This window comes from Schistocerca nitens, chromosome 11 (genome assembly GCF_023898315.1).
Source record: "Schistocerca nitens isolate TAMUIC-IGC-003100 chromosome 11, iqSchNite1.1, whole genome shotgun sequence".
In the NCBI taxonomy this organism is placed as follows: Eukaryota; Metazoa; Arthropoda; class Insecta; order Orthoptera; family Acrididae; genus Schistocerca; species Schistocerca nitens.
In genome coordinates, this window is record NC_064624.1 from 65,408,556 (window position 1) to 65,432,135 (window position 23,580).

Consider the following 23,580-nt stretch of genomic DNA (forward strand, 5'->3'; position numbering starts at 1 on the left):
GTTACGCAACCTGGTACAAGATTTGACAGATCCGGCTATGGCATCTACGCCCTTCTGGATAACGAAAGGGTTGACAGAGGAAAAATCCTTTCCGTCCTCAGATCGAGAAACTACGAGGAACTGTGGGGCAGGCGGTAGTATTTTTGTCACTGTTGGCTGGTCACGTTTCCGTTTGTGGGTCGAAGTCGAAAGCGATGGAGTAGAATCCATTGCGGAGGAATCCCCCATGATTGCCAGCGTCTCCGATGGCGCGCTCCTTCCTTGTGGGGACCCTCTCAGAGGGCACTCCCGCCTTAGGTGAATGTTTACACCTCAGGTCACACCTCCCGAGAAACAGACGGAGGGACCAATCGGCATGGTCAGAAGGTATCAGCTCAGGCAATCACCCCTCCCCGGGCCTGGCCTTTACCAGGGGGTACGCGCGTGCCTTACATGTCTACCCAGGGCGGGGACTTACGCGTTACCCCGTCACCGGCTACGCGTGCGAACACGTGGGTCGGCCTTCAGACACGCACAGGGAGGAAGGAAGAAGAGGAAAAAGAAGAGAGAGGGAGAAAGAGGACAGACTGTCTCAAACGCCGAGGCGGAGACCAGAGAAGGCAAGGAGAAGAAGGCAATGAGAAAGCAAGGAGAAGGAGGCAATGAGAACCAAGGAGGAGTCAAGGGAAAGAGTAAGGAAGACAGTGAAGTGGAGAAGAGCAAAGAAAGGGACCAACAAAAGGAAGGAAGAAACGAGAAGTGAAAAACCAAAAAGACCACGATTATAGGTCGTGAAACCGTCCGTCTCCGGATGCAGGCGCTAACTACCCCCGTGAGGGGGATGGACTCCTTTTAGTTGCCTCTTACGACAGGCAGGAATACCTCGGGCCTATTCTAATCCCCGGACCCGCAGGGGGGGAAATTTTGAAGGTGGCAGGGGTCAAATACAGGGAACAAAAAGATATTTACAATTGGTACAGAAACCAGATGGCAGTTATGAGTCAAGTGGCATGAAAGGGAAGCAATGGTTGGGCAGAGTTGTACCCTATCCGTGATGCTATTCGATCAGCATATTAAGCAAGCAGGAAATGACACAAAATAGAAATTAGGAGTAGGAATTAAAATCCATGGATAAGAAACAAAAACTTCGATGTCTGCTCCTCACTAAGGGAACCAATCCACACAGCTAACTCAGTCATCAGGATAAGCTCGACACAGCTCAACCGTTCCTGCTGCTGCCGGAAATGAATTACTCTAGACTAAAGCTGTCCCATAATTTTTCTTTTTTCGTCATAAAGCAGCCTACTGTGATTCGAAAATTAAAAAGGGTACCAGCAAGGCTGATATGTACCTACACACAAAGCAAAATTTAATTATGTAACCAACTTTTTTAAAGACTGCCACTCATATGTAGCAGAGTACAGATACAGATGTATAAACAGAATGAAGATTAATCATGGGTATGTACATGCACCAGGTGGCTGCAACACAAACAATACAGGAAAGGCAAGTATTTTACATTGAACACTAACAAGAACACCTGGTTTTGTTACAGATTTTACCTAATGGGAATCTTCATATATGCTGAGTAACCTAGGAGTCATGGGTAGGCATTGGATGTGGTTAAGCGCCAAGTCATATACATTGCAATTGTCTCAGTAAAGTTCTCATAGCAATAGGCCCTGCTGCCTTCAAATTCAAACTGGTGATCAGCTGACTCACAGTAGTATGTTGATCACCCCACATACCCCTTTTCTAGGTCCCATTTCTTCATCAACACTTGAGGTCACCTTTACATTTATTTCTTTGTGATATTGAGTATCTGCCCTAAATGTGATTCACATCAAAAACCCAAAATCTTGTGTAATCTCCAACAGATGATGACAGTTCTTCCAATAACTGTAATCTTACATTCAATGTTTGGTCCACTTACTGTGTACTGCCATATTCAATTCTTATTTGTCTGCAGCATATAGCAGATCACAGCCACAGTTGCACTGCATTTTGGAAATACTGTCACCCTCAGTTCAATGTCGGTCACCTGGAAACACAGTGCCATATTCTGTACTCCTTAGTACGCAAGCAGCTGTTCAGGTACTGTTTCTACAGCTCTAGTACCTTTGAGAAAAGAGAGATCTAGTTATGTCATAGGCTATTCCACAGTACTGCCACATTTATGCTTTACAAACAGAATTGTGTTGACATAACGATGAAAACTGTGGTATCTGTAAAAAGCAAAGCATGCAACACCCTAGACATCTGCATGTCAATCACTGAAAAACACAAATGAAGACAGGCACTGTGGCAATGTTCTTTAGACCTGATTGCTCTGGCAGTACCTAATCATACGACAATATACATAAATCCATGCTTTGTGAAAATAAGCCACTTGCCACTTCAGTAATATGCCTCATATTTTCATAAAAATATGTTTGATAAGTCGATTTGGAAATTGTGTTGCATTGTTTATGCATGTAGTGAAAAAAGGAATTTCATTCAGGGAACGAATTTCCTCAGAAGTGGAGGATGTGCATCATATTGGCGCTGAAGAAGAACAGTGGTAACCTATCTTAAGCTGTCAGCTATCTTACAGTAAAGCTGTTCACACTGTTGAGCTGTTGTACAGCAACTTCATGCATGGTAACCACGAGATGAAATTACCTACCACCTATTAGAACAGTAAATGCATTGACATTAGTAAGAGTGCTGTAATATCACAATGGGGCTCCACAGCTCGTAGATTTGATGCTACTTTCAAACTTACTTTTATATTTTGTTGATGACAGCGTGTGTTGGCATATATGACTGAAAATAGTGGTTAAGAAAGCTGAATTTAAATCTTATACAGGTTAATGGCTGTAAAATTAATATAAAAAAACAAATGATGCATGATGTCCCTAGTACGTTGTTTCTTAAATTTATTGTAAATTAAATGCACCTGTGGCAAGCTGTCCATCTAACGTTCATGGTGCAATGAAAAGTATCTTACTGATTTTCCTTAGAGGAAAAGAGAAGGAAAATTCATTGTGTAGTAGGATCTGAACCACAAACCTCATCTGTTCTACTAAATGAGGTGTAATCTTTTAAACAGATTTAAATTTGTCGATACTTGTGCAACAAATGCCACCATCAAAAATGGTTGCTGGATGGGATACCCAGCACTTTAAATAACAGCAGCCGCAGCCTGTTTTCCTATCCCCTTGTAGGACTGTTTGCTAGCTCTGCTATCGATTTCTCTTCAACATAAGCTGTTAACCTCTAGCAAAGTTGGATTGTTCATAAGCTCACAGAATTTCTGCCATACAACACATTTATCACATTGCCCAGGAATTTATGTTGTGTACATGTTACTGCTTTTCCTTTGGCATAGATATTCCGATTCCACTCATTTCAGTATTACATATTCTTGCCATAGCTTGCATACAGAAAATTGGACATTTAATATTTGTTTTGTGTATTCTTTCACCCTTTGCCTCTGCAATGTCATTGCCTTCTCATCAACAAAAAACTTTAATTTTGTTAACAACAAGTTTCCACCATCCCATAGCATTGAGCACAACTTTAACTGGAACATGGCTGTGTCTAGTCATAAGAAATAGTTTATTCCTACTACTGCTTGGTATGTGCTTCATATTGTTGACTAATACATTTTTTTTCCAGGTGGTAGCTGGAATACAATTGCTACATGACACTGTAATTAGACAGTTATGTCATTCTGCCTGCGAAGGAGCTCATAGGTGTACTGCACACCTTGAGGAGAAGTTGAGGGGCAGAGAGAAAGGGCAAGGACGAGACAAGCAGAGACAGTAGGTGACAAGATGGAAAAATAGTGGGCGAGGGGGAGACAGAAGAGTGGCAAAGGAGGAGATGGAATGAACGTGTGAGGAGAAGATGGACTAACAGATTGGAATAAATACCTACCCCAGCAATGCCACGAACTCAGCTGGTTACAAATATACTGCTGATCTCTAGAAAACTCACAATCTATGATTATTTCAATTAGCTTTTAACTAGCGGATAACTTTTCTCAATCTACATGCAATATTAGTGATGTAAATGCTTGCAATATTCTCAAGATCATCCCACACCAAATTTAGTCTGGGATCCTCACTGATACAATCACTGTGACAAGATACTCCCAACAGACCTTCAAGAAAATAACAAAGAGTATACGAATTATACAGCTTGTGCAAATCTGTAATACAAAGATATAATTTGCTGATCAGCTTTTCTAACCCACATTCCCATGATTCCACCTTGTGGTACATTTCACTGTGCTCTTTGCAGAGACACTAACAGCTCTCTGTTACACTGTTACAGCACAGCACAGACTCTGACCATCGTCTGGTGACCCAAGTTTGCCTAACGTTGCAGTGTTGTGCTTTTCCTATCCACACACCTTTTATCACTCGTCTTCAGCTTTCACCCGCCTATTGTTGCCCGCATTTATCAACTTAACTTCTCACACTCACAGCTTTAGTGCAAATGAGTTCAGGCATTTGACACCCATTTCTGGGCAATGTATTATTGTTCTGGTAATTTTTGACTTCTCCTTTCCAATCAACAATAGTTTCTTGCACTGGACCCAAGATAACATCCAAGATTTTCAGCCTGCAAACATTATTTTGCATTGACTGCCTGTGTGACAATCAAGGACCTGGTTCTAGAAAGCAACAGGGTAATTTAATTGAACTCTATTTAGAATTACTTTAGGACTGGCAACTAGAAACGAAATAGTGTGGTGATACATGCGAAGACTGCAGAGCATACATTGTCTATCCCAAGGGATAGACCTTCACCACACTGCCAATATACTATGCAAGTGCAGTACAGTTCAGTTTTAGGCAGCTCACTGGCCTTTGGAAGTTTTCACTGCACTATGGTATTTTGTTTGCATTCATTTCATATACTTCTAGTTGCAATGTTACCTGTCATTACTGTTAGCAGTTGTGGACTGTGCAGTGCTTGATGCTAAAAGCCACTTCAGCAAATGTTATTCAGTGGATATATCAATACATTTCTAGCATTAGAGAAAGCTTTTCACAATGTTGACTGGAATACTCTTTCAAATTCTGAAGGTGGTACAGGGAGTGAAAGGCTATTTACAATTTGTACAGAAAGCAGATGGCAGTTATAAGAGTTGAGGGACATAAACGGGAGGGAGTGGTTGGGAAGGGAGTGAGACAAGGTTGTAGCTTCTCCCCGATACTATTCAATCTTTATATTGAGCAAGCAGTAAAGGAAACAAAAGAGAAGTTCAGAGTAGGTATTAAAATCCATGGAGAAGAAACAAAAACTTTGAGGTTCACTAATGACATTGTAAGAAAACGACCTGGAAGAGCAGTTGAATGAAATGGACAGTGTCTTGAAAGGAGGGTATAAGATGAACATCAACAAAAGCAAAACAAGGATAATGGAATGGAGTCCAAGTCAGGTGATGCTGAGGGAATTAGATTAGGAAATGAGACACTTAAAGTAGTAAAGGAGTTTTGCTATTTAGGGAGAAAATAACTGATGATGGTCGAAGTAGAGCGGATATAAAATGCAGACTGACAATAGCAAGGAAAGCGTTTCTGAAGAGAAATTTGTTAACATCGAGTATAGATGTAAGTGTCAGGAAATCGTTTCTGAAAGTATTTGTATGGAGTGTAGCCATGTATGGAAGTGAAACATTGACGATAAATAGTTTAGACAAGAAGAGAATAGAAGCTTTTGAAATGTGGTCATACAGAAGAATGCTTAAGATTAGATGGGTAGATCATGTAACTAATGAGGAGGTGTTAAATACAATTGGGGAGAAGAGGAGTCTGTGGCACAACTTGACCAGAAGAAGTGATAGGTTGGTAGAACATGTTCTGAGGCATTAAGGGATCACCAATTTAGTACTGGAGGGCAGCGTGGAGGGTAAAAATCGTAAAGGGAGACCAAGAGATGAATACACTAAGCAGATTCAGAAGGATGTAGGCTGCAGTAGGTACTGGGAGATGAAGCTTGCACAGGATAGAGTAGCATGGAGAGCTGCATCAAACCAGTCTCAGGACTGAAGACCACAACAACAACATATCAATATCACTCTTGTTCAAGGCATTGCAACATAAAATCAGTTGAGAGAAATGATTTGTGCATAATCTGCCTACATCACCAACACCTTTTGTTGATAGTGCTTCCAAGTGTACTGTTGTTCATGAGAAACTTACGCTAAAATAAAAAGAGGAAATTATTGGCTTCAGCATCCGTTAGTGGAAGTAAGTGAAAAATTTGAAAAGATAGAGCATATAAATCCAATACCTTTCAATAAACCAGTTGGCCACATATAAAAACTTACAGGTTGACAAAAACATACAGGCATAAAATAATTAGGCTGATAACTTCTCACTGGCACCTCAACCCAACAGAATTGATATGGGCCTAAATTGAAGATTATGTTGCAAAACATTGATGAAACAAGTAAAAAAGGTACACTGTCCAGTTGGGGAACTCAGTAATGAAGCTGTTAAGAAAATTACCACAGAATGTGTGGTGTATTTACCTGCAGAGCAGATTGTATTTTCATTACTAAGAAGGCTTTTATTGGCAACTACAATCAAATGAAGTGCACCTCAGGAATTCTGCACTAATGACACTAACAAGATCTTCATTGTTTCCATCATAATAGTTGCAATTGGAAGGTAGTGAATGATGTTATCACTACTCTTCTTACTTTCATACTTAAATTTCCATACCTCTACCAAAATGGGTACCTTTCTTGCTACAAAGATTTGTAATGTTTGATCAGAAAATGTAATGTCATGTTAACCATAAATGCTGTGCTGTGTTTCTCTCAACAAAACAGATGACTGATACCTTATCACATGAGCAGAGCATCACACATAATATTTAATTTAAATTAATCTTGTTAGCCATCTCTGATAGAGTTTGGAGCTGTTGAAAATAAGATATATTCTAAGTATTTTGTTAACACAATTTGGTCATTTAAACTCAGTAACAAAGTTTCCCTATGAGTCAAATTTTCAGGAACATTAGATAATGGATTTTCGAAAATATTCTGCATATAAAACTACAAATTAATTGCCACAAACAAATCTAAAATGAGAATGTAGTGCAACTCCTCCAGAACCCACTTCCACCTTTGTACACTGATTAGTATGCAAATTAGAGTGTGGTCAATGAAACGTCAGATCATACAAACAGTCAAGGAAGAGTGAGGCAACTGCATTTTGCATCTCCATGTGTTCCTGCTCTAGTGTCAATACCAAAGTACTTTTGGGGACAGTATAGATAACAAGCCTCAGTTTTAATTTCACTGTAGATTGTGATTTTACACACTATCATTTTCATAATTTCAATGTTATTGATCTACTAGTGCTTTAAATTCAGCTGTAGCTTGTACCCATGTGTCAATAGTTCTCAACCTGTTTCCTCAGGTAATGCTCTACAGACCAACTTTCATGCATGCTATGGACAACCATTTTAGCTCTGGAATTTACTATGACAGTGCCAAGCACAGATTTTCCCATTCAATGTATCACTGTTAATTTATCAAGTATTATGTTGAACACACTTGAACAATGACGACGATGTTGTTCAACACCCTCATGGTGCTGTTCAATCATTGTCTGTGAGTACTGTGATCTTTAAGAAATGGGTTCCTTATTCTCTCATAATAGAGTCCATATCCCTGCATATTAATTTCCGATTCTTTGTACACCTACATCTACACCAGACTAGTCACCCAATGGTGCATGGAAGAGGGTACAACTGGTACCACTACATCCATTACTTCTCTCTTTCCTACTCCATATCAAGGTGGTGTTTGGGGAGAACAATTGCCAGGAAGCATCTATATTAGCTCTAATGCCTCCTATTTTGTTGCCACACTGATTTTGTAAGATATATATTGGAATAAATAGTACATTGTCCAAATCTTGCTGTGTACTGAATTACACTATATCCTCCTCAAAAAAGCACTTCTTTATCTACTAGTTTAGAGTTGCAAGTGCGTGATGAGGTTCCACTATTGACTATGTAACTAACATAAAAATGAACTGCACTCTATTTAAAGTTCCTATTTGATATGTGTAATAGTAGCATTTTTCCCCAAGTGAAATGGAAACACATCTGACTAGTTCACTATCTGATGTCTTAACACTTATCCTATCATCCTGTCCCTTCTTTCAGTCAGCATTTTCTGTACATTTCTTTCCTTAACAGTTCTACTGAGGACTCCATATTCCTTGTAAGTTCACTTAATTTTCAGTGGCATTCTCTAATCCCACATCTGAAATGTTTCAGTTCCCTTCTCTTCATTTTCCAATCACGTCTACCCAGTAAAAATTCCAATATTCACCACAACTGATCTTAGTCCACAGAGCTGGATACTGTTACAAAGAATAGATTTCTACTAAGTGTTACAAATTTTTGTAAACAGCATTAAATTTGACTGTTGGCTTTCCCGGCAAAGACTGTTGAAGGTTTAGTGGGTCTCCAGCCGGGTGGTAGCATTGATATCTTGCAACGTTTTTGACAAAAAAGGAGATGAATGACATCAGAGCCATGATCAATTTGGCTGGAAAAGAACTGGACACTGCCACAATCACAGTCCTCAAGAAAGAACTGAATTTTGCCCCTATCCCCAGAACAAACCCGAAACGAGACATTATAGTGGTGTGGAAGAAGCAGTAAGGGCTTCCAAAGGAGGAAGTAGAGGAAGTCAGGTGGGAAACTTCCAGAATAATAGACAGATCTCAGTTGCCTACAAATAATGTATCTGCGAAAGAATGAGCAGCTCTCTGGTCCCTTAGAGATGACGGTGATGTAACGATCCTACCAGCAGATAAAGGGAACGCTGCAGTGCTATTAAGCACTGCCGAGTACTGGTAGAAAGTAAACCTACTGCCACAACACGAGGCCTATAAGATGCTGAAGAAGGATCCAACCCCGACAATGAATAGAAAGATGATAACTCTGCTGAAGAAATCTGGCTTACCTGAGCCAATGAAGAAGTGGCTGCACCCTAGAGTGCCAGCAATACCACACCTCTATGGACTCACTAAGATCCATAAGGAAGGGGTACCTCTCGACCAATTGCAGACTCCAACTCTCACAGTTAAGGACTTGCTAAATCGCTAGCAACACTGCTCCAACCCCTTGTGGGACACTGCAGCCACTATGTGAGAATCTCAGCCAAATTCATAAAAATACTCAGTGACATGCTACTACAAATCGAGGACCTACTCGTGAGCTTCAACATGACGTCGCTTTTCACGAACGTGTCCTTCAAGACTCCTTGACACTTTTAGCCCAGCACAACCACAAAGTCAGCCTCTTCGAACAAGCACTAACAGCCTACTTTCAGCACCACAGGGAATTCATCAAACAGATTGACAATGTGGCCATGGGTTTTCCACTGGCTCCTGTGAATTCAAACCTCTATATCGAACATTTCGAGGAGGTGGCCCTTCAAAGTGCCAGACAGAAACCAAAGCACTTCTTCCGCTATGTCGACGACACTTTTGTTATATGCGGACATGGAAAACAGGTGCTAGATGAGTTTCAGGAACACCTCAACAGCATCCATCCAAACACCAAATTTATAATGGAAATGGAGGAAAATGGATGCCTGCCCTTCCTTGATATTTTAATTAAGAGGAAGGCAGATGGTTCACTAGGCCATGCAGTACATAAGAAGAAGGCATACACAGACCTGTACCTTCATGCAACTAGCTGCCACCATCCAGCACGAAGACAAACCATACTTAAATGGCTCTGAGCACTATGGAACTTAACTGCTGTGGTCATCAGTCCCCTAGAACTTAGAACTACCTAAACATAACTAACCTAAGGACATCACACACATCCATGCCTGAGGCAGAATTCAAACCTGCGACCGTAGAGCAGTCGTGCAGTTCCAGACTGCAGCACCTAGAACCCTCGGCCACTCCGGCCGGCCAAACAGTACTTACCACGCTGGTAAATAGGGCGCATGTCATCTGCAACTAAGACAGCCAACCATCCGAGCTGCAACACCTGAGGGAAGTCTTCCTCCAAAATTGCTACAGTGAAATGCAGATCAACAGGGCACTTAAAAGGAAGAAGGAAGCAGTGAGAACCCCAGATTATGATGAAGTAGAAGGAGACAAACGACTCACTTTCCTTCCGTACACGGTTACGCTCTCAGCCAAAATTGCACTATTTCTGGGCAAATATAATATCAAAACCGTTCTCCAACCAACATCAAAGTCTGGGAGCTCCTAGGTACTGCCAAAGACCTGCTGATCCTTAACACACCAGGAGTATAAAGCATACCATGCAAATGCGTAAAACAATACATTGGGCAAACACAGCACAGTACATCTGAACGCTGTGAAGAACATATCAGATGTGTGTGACTAGGCCACACAGAAAAATCAGCCGAAGCAAAATACAGCATAAATGAAACACACACACTCAACTTGGAAAACACAAGGGTACAGTGCCGAGCATCTGGCTTCTGGGAAAGCATTATCAAAGAATCCATAGAAGTAAGGATTCGCAACAATCTGGTCAACATAGATGAGGGATCTCAACGCGGTGCAGCGTGGAACTCTGCGATAGCGGCAGTCCATCGGGAGCTTACCCCTCAACGTCCTCTGCCACGGACGTAGACAGAATGCTTACACCGAGAACCAAACATGACTGCCAAGGGCGACTGTCATCACCATCACCGTGTGCACACCACTGGTCCACCGCGGCTACCCAAGGTCTAGTGGAGGGGGGTGACCGCACATATAAATAACCCGCTCTCCACCAATCTCGACACTTCGCCAGAAGATTGGCAGTATGACAATTCCTGAAACGTTGCGAGATATCAACACTACCATGCAGCTGAAGACCTGAGAAACCTTCATCAGTATTGAATTTAGTACACTATGGTGATAGTTAATTAAATGAATATGGAATTTCACACACTATCACTGTAATGTGCTAAATTTAATGCTGCTTACAAGAATTCTTGCTATCACAATGTTTTCTCTTTGCAAGCAGTTTGGGATAAGCAATGTTCCATTACACTGTAAATTTATGTCATGCATACTGGATAAACCCATTGTCTTTACATAGAGCAAACAGAATTCCAGTAATGCAGTATATTTTTCATTAAATACTTCAGAGAAAAGAAATAGTATGACAAATACCATACTTATCTGATAACATACTGCTTACAGTTGATTGCTTTACCTCTTACATCTTTTCTATTACAGAACTGTGACAGAAACTGACAGCTGCTGCAAAGAAGTCTTCTTCGGTACATTTGTTCCAAGAACGAATTTGAGACATTTATTATTTACATGTACCTTAAAACTACCATGTGTTATAGTTAATAAACTTATGTTCCCTACAAGTTTCATTCAAATACCATTACACACAACAGAACAATATACCTACAGTCAACTGAAATACTATAAAAATTGTGGCGAAGTGCTAATATCCTAGGTTTTAATGATTCATCATTTATGATCACTGGAATTTACTGCAGCCAACGCATTTCATGATATTCATACAGTACTTCATGCACAATGCATCACCGATGTGAAAACTTACATCATGCTCAATGCCATCTAAATCCCGTTTCAGTTCTAGGTCTTGCTTTATACGAAGACTAGGCATTACAATCCTTGGTGGATCTTGAAGAAACTGAAAAAAGAAAGAATGGCATATTCAAAGCTTCTGTTCTTGTGCTTGTGTTACACATCTAGTGGGGCTAAAAAGCTATTGGTCACATGTATTCACTTACTGGCAATAGGTAACAAGAATATGTGTCACATTAAATTAGATTTACTTCATTCCAATTGATTCATACTGAGGAGGTCCTACAGGATGTAGGAAATGTCAGAAAAACATGAACATTTGTAGTCAAAGTTCTGTTTACTTTGGAGGTAGACAACAGATATCAACCAAACAGAAATTATATCATCCTTGCCAAGCAGCTACTACTACTACTACTACTACTACCTCTCTACCCCCCCCCCTCTGAATGTGCCAAGGTGAAGGCTCCCATAAGAACATTTTTTGATTGTATGATGATCTCAGCTCCCTATTTTGTGACCTCTGTTATTCAGTGGAAGATGATAGGGTAACTCTGCAAAGCCAGTGAGGGCACTATGGTCAAGAAGAAACTAAGCAACTAGCAGGTTATATGCAGAATGCATTTTTTAGGTCAGAAAACCACCTGTAAAGACAATAAGCAGGTAAATGCAGATCTAAGTGTAGGTCACCAAATTTTGGTACTGAGGAAAATACATGTCTGATGTCACAAAAACTAATGCAAACCTGAAGTAAAAGTAAAGCTTTCAACAACCTGGAGTTAGTTATTAACACCTTAGTGCTCTGTTAGACATTGTCTTACTGGATGTGGTACACCACTGGCTTCCTCCAACTTCTGAACTAACTGACACAATAAGTGACATGAGGACCTAGAGTTTCACAATGGAATGGAAACTCATTTTCCACATAGAGAATTTCCATGTGAAAAAGTGACAGATGATGCCTGGGATGGAACCCAGAACACTTGAATTTGTAGCCTCACACCCATTCAATAAGCAATCCTCTTACTCTTAGAAAAGTGTATATGCATTCAAGACAAGATCCAGAGTTTCATTAACTAACAGTGGCATTGTACACAACACTGGAAGCAAAACTAGAAATAATTAGCTACAAAATCAGATATTCCATGCCGAGGACCCACTAGAAAGATGCACCACAGAACACAGGCAGTAATACATTATCATGAAAAATCAGTACTGGACAATGAGATAAATCTGCATTTTTCTCATTGAGTGTTACTGAAATTTGGAATCTGCATGCAGGTGAGTATCAAATGTGAGGAAAAAATAATTCTGAAGTGTCAAATGTGATGTGGAAAAAGTAACTATTTGAGTTCCAACATCCACCCACCATAGTACATTAATGCTTAAGAAATAGTCTGATAAATGTTGTATACAAATCAAAATCCTCTATCATACTGCAGTGACAGGATATATATACTTGTCAGCTACATAATTGAAGATGCATGAATTCAAACAGTGAAAAAAAATTTGGAAGAAAATTACATCAATAAAGTACAACATGACATGAGGTTGACCAAATATAGACAACATGAGCCATGCTGTCCATCCATTTCATTGAAGAGATTTAGAGAATCCATGCAAAATGTAGATCTAAATTTTGAGAGGACAAACTGAACTCTTTCATCTCAAAATCATGTCCTGTAACATTAGCACAGCTGTGAAAACAAAAATTCCTGTGAAAATCTACAAAACATGTTTTCCCAAAATTAGCCTGTGTAACTGTTTAGAAAAACCACACAACAGGAAAATATTTATTCTGTTAGTAATAGACATGCCCAAAATAATAAATTCTCTAAATACTGAGATTGGAACATGAGCACTGGACTACTGAAGCATCACAGATTGCTACTGTTAAAAACAAACTCTGGCAGACAGGAACACACTTCTGCCTAACAAACCTGATAAAGTGATCAGACATGACATAACAGCCAATATACCCAGCATGGGGAATGTTGTGGAATACAGTGAGGACCTGCAAATGTTAACATTACATAGTTACATGACAGCAGATATCTGTACAACAAATTCAAATGAAGCGAAATCCCCTGAATCCCCATGGCCAACCAAAAGTTGAACATATGAGAACCACCAAGACAGCTTATATAAGAAGCCTTCCATTAATTTATAAGTAACATCATATCTTGCAAAACATGAAACAAAAAACGAAAACCCCAGAACTTCTGAACAAAAATGTTAGAAAAGGGATCAAAGACATCTCTACAGTTGATAGTTGACAATAATGCAGATGGTAGCAAAACAGAATACAGTAACAGAAAAGACATAATTACAATACTTTGTGCCTTAGAAATTTTCTCCACTAAAGAACATAAAAATGCATTACACATTTCTTAATACAGCACAGATACTAAAATGACAGATACATAATTGACTAAAGTGGGGACAGGAGGGAGAAGGAAAAACCAAACTTTTTCTACACAATTGACCACTAGACCTGAAGGGGCAGCCATGAGATGAATTAAAACAAGTGGGTGTTGCAGGATTTTATGGAACAGTGGCGTTTCATGGTAATAGAAAAATGCACAGGTCATTTCAGGTTGTAAGAAGAGGCACAGCAAACATGTTTGGAGCTAAAGACCTAAACAGCAGATAATTTTGTTCTATATGATTTTAGAAAGAGAACAGATCCTCTGCATGAATAAAAATGAATCCTACAGTCATTCATCAAGTAAAATTGACTGCTCTATTCACTCACTGTTCTGCTGAATGCAATCAGCCAATACAATTTTGAGTACCGGATGATTTAAGCTAATCAGAAACATTCACATAGTGATCTAGTGACTGTCTAATATTAGAGATTTGTCTAACAACAGATGTAAAAATTTATTTTGGCTGCACTGATAAGTTAAACCTGGATTTCTTGCATTTTATGGGCTGCCACCTTAACCATTATGGACACATCCCTGTGACAATAAGAACTTGACTGAAAAGGGTATCTTGCAGATCATCCTCTTCAATTTCCTTCAGATTTACAGTATTTGGAGTTTAGTGCTGGAACATCTATGTCCTAAACCAGCACTAGGCAGTAACCAAACTAAAAAAAAATGTGACTTTGAAGATCAGAAGACTTTTGAGTGCTGCATACTACAAAACATTTCCTATTTATTAACACAATTTTCTGGTAATTGGAAGAATAGCATATAAGTGACTTAATCAAAAAGTTGCTGGTTCGAATCTCCTAGTAGGAACTACTACTTTTTAAAAACTTCCATGTCTACTAACAAACTGCAAATTTAACAATACTGAATTGTAATGGTTTGGTAAAAATTACATATTTTTTCATCATTCAACATACTAAAACAAAAATTTTGATACATTTATGTGAGATTTATTTATTTTCAATTTGATGCTCTCCATTTTTGCACCAAAATGTAATTTTTTAACAATACTCACATTTTTATGTAACTAAAAATAACTATTAGAAAAATATGACTCAGCATGAATTAAAATTACCATTTGTTTTACATATGGAATTTAAATAAAACTAAAACAACTGGTAGCACTTAGTGTGATCAGAACCCCCAATTTTATGATTATTATAATATTACCCTATGCACTCAGCTACAGACAACTATATAATACATTTTTTACACTTGCCAGCACTCACAAATCACCCAATTGCCAAATGCATTTCTTGTTTCTACTTTTATGGAGAACGGTATCATACTACTTTGCCAAATAATTGGCTGGCCACTGACCCTCAAATCCTGAACCTAAGATGAAAATCTATGAGGACACACAAGTGAAATCCCCTTGGCAGCCCTGGAGGCATGCTTGGTTAGGGTAATTGTTAAAGTAACTTATCCTGAAACCAGGAGTTACAGCCTCAAATCTGAGACATAGCAACAGTTTTCATCTGTGGGTTTGTATGTGTACCAACAGTCTCTCAGAATTGTTATTTGTGTTCATACAGATAATACAAATATACATGCTAAGACTATTTCTTCTGCTCCAAGACAGCACTTTAAACAATAGTGCACAGCCCCCACCCCAAATGAACCATGGACACTGCCAAGGTAGTGTTGCTGGCATGTCAACGATACTGAAAACAGTTAGGTGCAAACACAAATAAGTATTATCTGAGGGGAAATCAAGATAACACATGGTTCCTCAAGAGAGGCAAAAGCCTTTTCAGCAGTTGCAGGAGCAATGGTCTGTATGATCAACTGACCTGGCCTTGTAGCATTAACCAACTTCCTGTGCCAATACTGCAAGTGGATGAAAGCAAAGGGAAACTGCAGCTATATTTGTTTTTTTCTTCTCAAGAGTATGCAGATCTACTGTACAAAATTATCTTAGGCAAAATATTCTGGAGGTAAAATAATCCCCCATTCAGATCTACAGGTAGAGGCTACTAAGTCTGATGTTATCAGAAATAGCAGGACAGGCACTCTATATGTCTGAGTGTGGAGTATTACATACCTTAGTAGGGTAAGTATGTATGAATTGGGGGTAAGATAGATACTGCCTACAAGAAAATTAAAGAGACCTTTAGAGAAAAGAGAAGCACTTGGATGAATATGAAGAGCTCAGACGGAAAACCAGTTCTAAGCAAAGAGGAGAAAGCAAAAATGTGGAAGGATTATATGGAGTGTCTATAGAAGGGCGATGTACTGGAGGGCAATATATGGAAATAGAGCAGGATGTAGATAAAGATGATATGGGAGAAATGATACTCTGTGACAAGTTTGACAAAGCCGTGAAAGACCCGAGTCGAAACAAGGCCCTGCAAGTATACAACATTCCATTAGAACTACTGATAGCCTTCGAAGAGCCAGACCTGACAGAACTCTACCATGTGGTGAGTAGTATGTAAGCGAAAGGTGAAATACCCTCAGACTTCAAGAAGAATATAATAATTCCAATCCCAAAGAAATAAGGTGTTGACAGACGTGAAAATTACCAAACTATCAGTTTGGTAAGTCATGGCTGCAAAATACTAACACGAATACATTACAAATGAATGGAAAAACCGTTAGAAACTGACCTTGGGAAAAATCAGTTTGGATTCCATAGAAATGTTTGAAAACATGACGCAATACTGACCCTACAACCTGTCTTAGAACACAGATTAAGGAAAGGCAAACCTATATTTACAGCATTTGTAGACTTAGAGAAACCTTTTGACAATGTTGACTTGAATACACTATCAAATTCTGAAGGTTTCAGAGGCCAAACACAGGGAACAAAAGGCTATTTACAATTTGTACAGTAACCAGATGGCAGTTATAAGAGTCAAGGGGCATGAAAGGGAAAGAGCAGTTGGGAAGGGAGCAAGACAGGGTTGTAGCCTATCCCTGATGGTATTGAATCTGTATACTGAGCAAGCAGTTCAGAAAAGAAAAGAAAAATTTTAAGCAGAAATTGAAATCCATGGAGAAGAGATAAAAACTTTGAGGTTCGCCGATGACATTGTAATTCTGTCAGAGATAGTGAAGTACCTGGAAGAACAGTTGAACAGAAGGAACAGTGTATTGAAAGGAGAATATAAGATGAACATCAACAAAAGCAAAATGAGGATAATGGAATGTAGGCGAATTAAATCAGTGATGCTGAGGGATTAAGATTAGGAAATGAGACACAAAGTAGTACATGAGTTTTCCTATTTGGGGAGCAAAATAACTGATGATGGTCAAAGTAGACAGGATATAAAATGTAGGGTGGCAATGGCAAGTAATGCTTTTCATGAGAAGACAAATTTGTTAACATCGAGTATAGTTTAAGTGTCCGGAAGTCTTTTCTGAAAGTATTTGTATGGAGTGCAGTCTTGTATGGAAGTGGATGACACGGACGACAAACAGTTTAAACAAGAAGAGAATAGAAGCAAACATCAAACAATGGAAAATCCAGGATGGAATGTAACAATACCAGAGAAGGAAAGTTGCTACTCATGATACAGCAGTGATGCTGAGTCACGATAGGCACAATAAAAAGATTCACACAATTAAGGCTTTTGGCCATTAAGGCCTTTGTCAGCAGTAGACACTCACTCGCACGCAGTCTCAGAGAGCTGAGAGCACAGCTTGGCAGCTACCTGCGTGTGTGTGTGTGTGTGTGTGTGTGTGTGTAAGAGAATAGAAGCTTTTGAAATGTGGTGGTACGGAAGAATGGTGAAGATTAGGTAGGTAGATCATGTAACTAATGAGGAGGTACTGAGTAGAATCGGGATGAGAAATTTGTGGCACAACTTGACTGGAAGCAGGTATCTGTTGGTAGGACATGTTCTGAGGCATCAATGGATCCCCCATTTAGTATAGGAGGGCAGTGTTGAGGGTAAAAGTCAAAGAGAGAGACCAAGAGATGAATACACTAAGCAGATTCAGAAAGATGTAGAGTGCAGTACGTACTTTGAGATGAAGCTTGCAGAGGATGGGGTAGTATGGAGAGCTGCACGAAACCAGTCTCTGAACTGACGATGACGACAACAGCATATGGAGGTTAGAGACTTTAAAAACGAAACATTGATAGGTTGTATTCAGTTGTAAGAGCTGAAGTGCAGTGGCAGAAAGGACAAGACTTCTGATCAGGTTAGTACAGGATTATCTACAAAAATCAAATAGGAGTCATGCAGGGGAGCCCTAGTAATGAGCAAGAAAATAGGAACATGAGTAAGCTATTATCAACAGCAATGTCAATGAATTACCATAGCTGAAATAGGCATGAAGGAAATACAACAGTGGTAGAAATTTGTATGGCAACCAGACCAGCAGAAGAATGGAATAGGAAAAAGTTTGATGAGTAATTATTCAATAGCTAAAGAAGATGAAAGCCAATTCTAGAAGGTAATGAAATTCAATAGTAGGAACTGGATGCACAATAGTTACGAGAACATCCAATGGCATAAATGACTGAAAGGGGGAAGCCGCCTGGTAGAATTTTGCACATTGCATGAATTAGTCACTGAAAATACTTGTTTCAAGTATCATGAAAGAAGCTTGTGTAAGTGGAATAACGTGGAGAAACCAAAAGGTTTCAAGCAGATTATGTAATGTCAAAAACTAAGATTTCAAAACAGGATTGTAAACTACAAAACATTTCCAGTGACAGATGTGGACTCTGGATAGAGTTGTTTTTATTAACTGCAGAGTAATGCTGTTGAAATGGTAAAAGTAGAATTTAAGTACATGGGACTTGGGTAAGTTGAATGAACCAAAAATCATTGATAGTTTGAAAATGAGCAGTGATAAATAGGGGGTAATTATACACTGGGTGATGAATAGGCAGCTTTGAGATGAAACAGTGAAGGCAGGAGGAAACATAGGTAAAAAGTAAGGCCTAGTACAAATACCTTAACAACTCATGAGATGCTGAATTTAACTGATGAGAAGAGAATATACAAACATGTGGCTATTAAAACAGACAAAAGGGAATACAGACAATAATGTTAACAGAACATGCAATATAGCTAGACAAGAATGGTTGTAAGGCAAAGGGGAACAAACTTGCTCCAGAAAGGGGAAAGGAAGTAGTTGTAGACAAGACTGGAGATATTATGATATGGCCAGAATTTGATACAACACTGAAAGAGCAAAGTCTTAACAAGGCCATTGCAGTTGATGACATTCCCTCAGAATTATTGGGATACTTGGGAAAGCCATCCATGACAAAATTATTCCACTTTTGTGCAAGATACGAGATAGCTGACAAAGTTATACATCAACCAGAATGTAATAATTCAAATTTGAAGAAAGGCAGGTGCTAACAGGTGTGAATACTATCGGACCAGACCATCAGATCAATATATCATGCTTGCAAGAATGGAAAAGCTTTTAGAGGGTTAACCTTACGTAAGATCACTTTGGGTACCAGGAACATGTAACACAAGGCAATACTGATACTATGGCTTACCATAGAAGATGAGTTAAATGCAAACAAAGTTGTGTTTACAGCTTTTGCAGATTTACTGAAATGCTTTTGAGAATGTGGAGTTGACTGCACTCTTTGGAATTTGGACAGCAGCAGAATAGACAGGAAGCCCAAGTTTGTTTGCAACTTTCACAGAAACCAGACTCCAGTTGTAAGAGCTGAAAGACATGAAAGGGAAGCATTGAGTAGGAAATGTGAAAGGCTTGTAGCCTACATCTGATATGCACTCTGTACAAGGAAGACATGAAGGAAATCTGGAAGGTAAAGGAAACTGTGTGTTTACCAATGACAATGAAATTCTATCAACAGAACGAGCATCTTGAAATTGTCAATTAAGGTATGTGTGGGATGTAAAAGCTGAAAGAGTAAAATTGTATAGTATTACTAGAAGAGATTGTACGGCAAACATCAATAAAACTAATAGAATCTAGCTGAAACAGATCAGTCAATGTTGAGTTTCAACTAGAAAATGAGACACTAAAAGCAGCAGACAACTTTTGCTATTTGGGCACCAAAGTAACTGACAATGGCTGAAGTAAGAAAGAAATAAAGTGAAGACTAGGAATATCAAGGAACATGTGCCTAATAAAGAGGACTGTTCTCATCTAATATAATTTTAAGTGTTAGGAAGTATTTTCTGAAGATATTCGCAGTGCAGCCCTGTATGGAAGTCAAACATAAATGATAGGCAATTCAAACAAGATGAGAATGGAAGCATCTGAAATGTGCTACAGAAGAATGCTGAAGATTTGACGGGTAGACGAAACAAATGAGGGAGGAACATAGGGACCAATTTCACTAACACAAGGGACCTGTTAATAGCACAAATTTTGAGGCATCTAGGGATAGTCAGTTTGGTAATGGAGGGATATGTGAGGGTAAAAAGTGTAGAGGGAGACTATGGCATGAAGACAAGAAGCAAGTTCGAATGGACGTAGTAGGTGACAGTCATCAGAGATTAAGAGGTTTATAGAGGGTAGACTAACATGGACAAGTGCATCAAGCCAATATTATATTCACCAAACCTGAGCCATAACATAACACTGCTGAATTTCATACAGTCACACAAATTCTAGACTTACCTGTTGGTTCACTTGTTCATCCAATTCTTCTTTTACTTTCATGGTAGGTGTGTGTAACGGAACCTGTGGTGAATAGTAAAAAAATATCTGCAAGGAGTTCTTTTAAGAAGACAATTTTAGATATATTACAAAAAAGTATAACATATTGTAAGTCTATGACACTTCTAAAGAATAAATTACTCATTCTTTTCAGAGAGTGGCCTTCTCAGTGACAGTCAGTAAGGTGCATTTCAATGGTAATGATCGAAAAGTTATATGAATGATCAGTGGCAACATATTTGAAAATTTATTAGCAACTTGCACTTCATTTTCCTATGCTGCTATTTTCAATCATATTTCCTACTTCCATAATCTTTATTTACTTATCATTAACTATTTAATACGAAATGCGCATCATATAAAAAACCAGTAGTGTAATGAAATCAGTGGGTACAACTAGAATCTTTAATATTAAAATCAACAATACCCACATCATATAACTAATTGCAACATGCATTTTCCATCAGCCAATCACACAGTTTTATTTTGAAATATTAAAATAATGTGGATGAAGCAGGGAGGGAATAATAAGTAAAATTTTTGAGGCCATTCACTTTGTGAGAGTTTCCTGTTCTTGCTAGCCCATGCCTTGGGATGTGGATTTTTGCATTACTTACAGTATCTTGTTTGTGAACTGCTTTCTGGGAACACATTCTTTAACATTCTCCCTGATGCCTACAGCAGAGTCATAGAGATATCAAAAACTATTAGTATTCTAAGCCTGGTAAACAAAATACAGACGGCACTGTATGTTCCACCTAGCATATCACACGGACCTTTATGTTACTGACATCAGGGGAATTAACACATGTATGAACCAAACACTCCTCTCAGTTTACACACGAGGTAGAACATTCTTGAGGACTTTTCTTGCAGATTTGGTTGGTGTGTTTTTTTGCAGTTCACTTTCCCATTAACATGAAATTTGGCATGTTTACTTTCTATACTGACTTGCAGAAAAATACAATGAAACAGTATTAAAAAATTGAGGTTCTGGACAAAGCCCTTCTGAAATAGAGAACAGATTCACAGGAACACACACACACACACACACACACACACACACACACACACACACACACACACACACACACATGGCCACTGTCTCCAGGAACTGGAAATGACCATCTGTTTTTGGTATGAGCAGCCATCTGTTAGGGTGGGTTGTGAGATATGAGGAGGCACGGGGTAGCAAGAGAGGGATAGCAGTGTAAAAGTGGGAGGAGAGGTGGGTGGAAGATAATGTGTTCTCTGTGATAGCATGCAAGGATGTGGCAGAGACAGTAGGAGTTGCTAAAGGTAGTTTTGGGAAGCTGTACTGTGGGAGGGGAAGGGGAGGAGAGAAATTGAGAAAGGGAAAATAGTAATTGCACTGGGAGGAAAGAAGTGTGTGCGCGCGCGCGCAGGGAAAGGGGATATGGGTAGAGGACATGGACTAGCATAGGCTGAGTCTAGAGGGGTTACAGGAAATAATATGTTGTGTTAGAAGATAGAATCCAGTTGGAGCCAGCTGTGAAGCAGTTAATGAAGTGAACCACATCATGCTGGGGGCACTTCCAGCAAGTGGGTGGTCCAGCTTTCTTGGCCACACTTTGGCAGTGGTCACTCCTGCAGACAGAGCAATTTAGTTGTCATGCCTATGTAGGATACAGTACAGTGGCTGCAGGTGGGTAGTTGCCAATCACAAGGTTGCTTTCACAGGTAGCCCTGCCTTTGTGTTGGAGATGTCTGACAGGGCTGCAGGAAACAGGCATGTCCTGCATGTAGCTCTGTTTCAGGGATATGAGACATGAGGCAAGAGGTAGGAAGCAGGGCTGGAATAGCGATGGGCAAGAATATTTTATCAGTTCAATTGGAAACGAAACGCAACTGTGGGAAGGGTGGAGAGATTATTCCTCATTTCAAGGCATGAGAGGTAGGGTAAATCCCGGCATAAAATGTGATTCAGTTGCTTCAGTCACGGGTAGCACTGACTTGCAAGGGGAGTGCTAGTCTAGGAGTATGTGGGAGATGGGATCGACCAAAGTGTCCGATCTTACCCGTCGGCTTTGACCCGTGACTTAAGGCTATTGTGGTATGTGACATCATGGCGGTGTGGAATTTAGTTTGTGAGAGTGGCGTATTTGTAGGTGTTTTGATGTGATCGGTGGTGATCTCTGGTGATGTGTTCATGTGTTGTGTGTTAGGTGATGTTTTTGGTTTAGTTTGATGTGTGGCGTGTTTATAGGTGGGTTATTGTTGCGGTTGGTGGTTCTCTCTGGTAGTGTGTTTATGCGTAGCGTGTTACGTGGCGTATGATGTTCATTTGCGTTGTAGCATTGCACGTGTGTGGTATTGGTAGTGACTGTGCTTTCAGCGGAATATTTTTCAGGGAGTTAACAATTTTGGTTTTGTTATGTCAATGTTACTTTTTTTTGATTGGTGTGTGTGAATTTTGGTAAACTGCTTTTTCTATGTCTTTGGTAGGTATGGATGTAACTGGCAGGGTGAACAGTTTTCGGTTGTCAGCGATGATGGGGGACAATGCGTTGTCTCTAATAAAATTTCTTCAACTATTCGGATTTTTGGATGAAGTCTTGAAGTGTTCAGTGTGTTGTGAAGAAATGCAGCTTACTAAACTTCTGGCATCTCTTATCAGGGATGGCTATATGTGGAGGTGTCTTAAGGATAACAGGTGAAGGGAAATGTTAAATTCCAATTCGTGGGATTGGGAGCTGCTGTTGAGCTATGTAGATCAAGCCAAGTGTCCGATTCCACTGTATATTGTGTTTAGTGGTATTTGAGTAGTTTTGTGCCGTCGTTTATTTTGCCGGTTTGTGTCGTTTAGTATGGTGGTGTGTGTCTAAATTCGTTTGTATTTACTTTGTCCCCATCCAAAAACCCCTTATTTCCACACTTGTCCCATTAGTTTCCTTAGGTTTTTGTGGAACGTGTGTGTTGGTTTTTAATTGTATTTTCATATTAGTGGTCATGCTTATGTAATGACATTATAG

At 39.4% G+C, this 23,580-nt stretch overlaps 1 protein-coding gene across 1 annotated transcript in view; it reads right to left on the reverse strand.

Moving 5' to 3' along the window:
- Positions 1 to 23,580, reverse strand: part of LOC126212637 (zinc finger and SCAN domain-containing protein 26-like) — a 165,403-nt gene that overhangs the window by 136,215 nt on the left and 5,608 nt on the right. Inside the window, exons 3-4 of the mRNA XM_049940064.1 lie at positions 20,549 to 20,611; positions 11,557 to 11,649 (exon numbers count right to left, since the gene is read on the reverse strand). Of these exons, the coding sequence (XP_049796021.1) occupies positions 11,557 to 11,649; positions 20,549 to 20,611 (156 nt within the window). The remainder of the gene's footprint in view (positions 1 to 11,556; positions 11,650 to 20,548; positions 20,612 to 23,580) is intronic.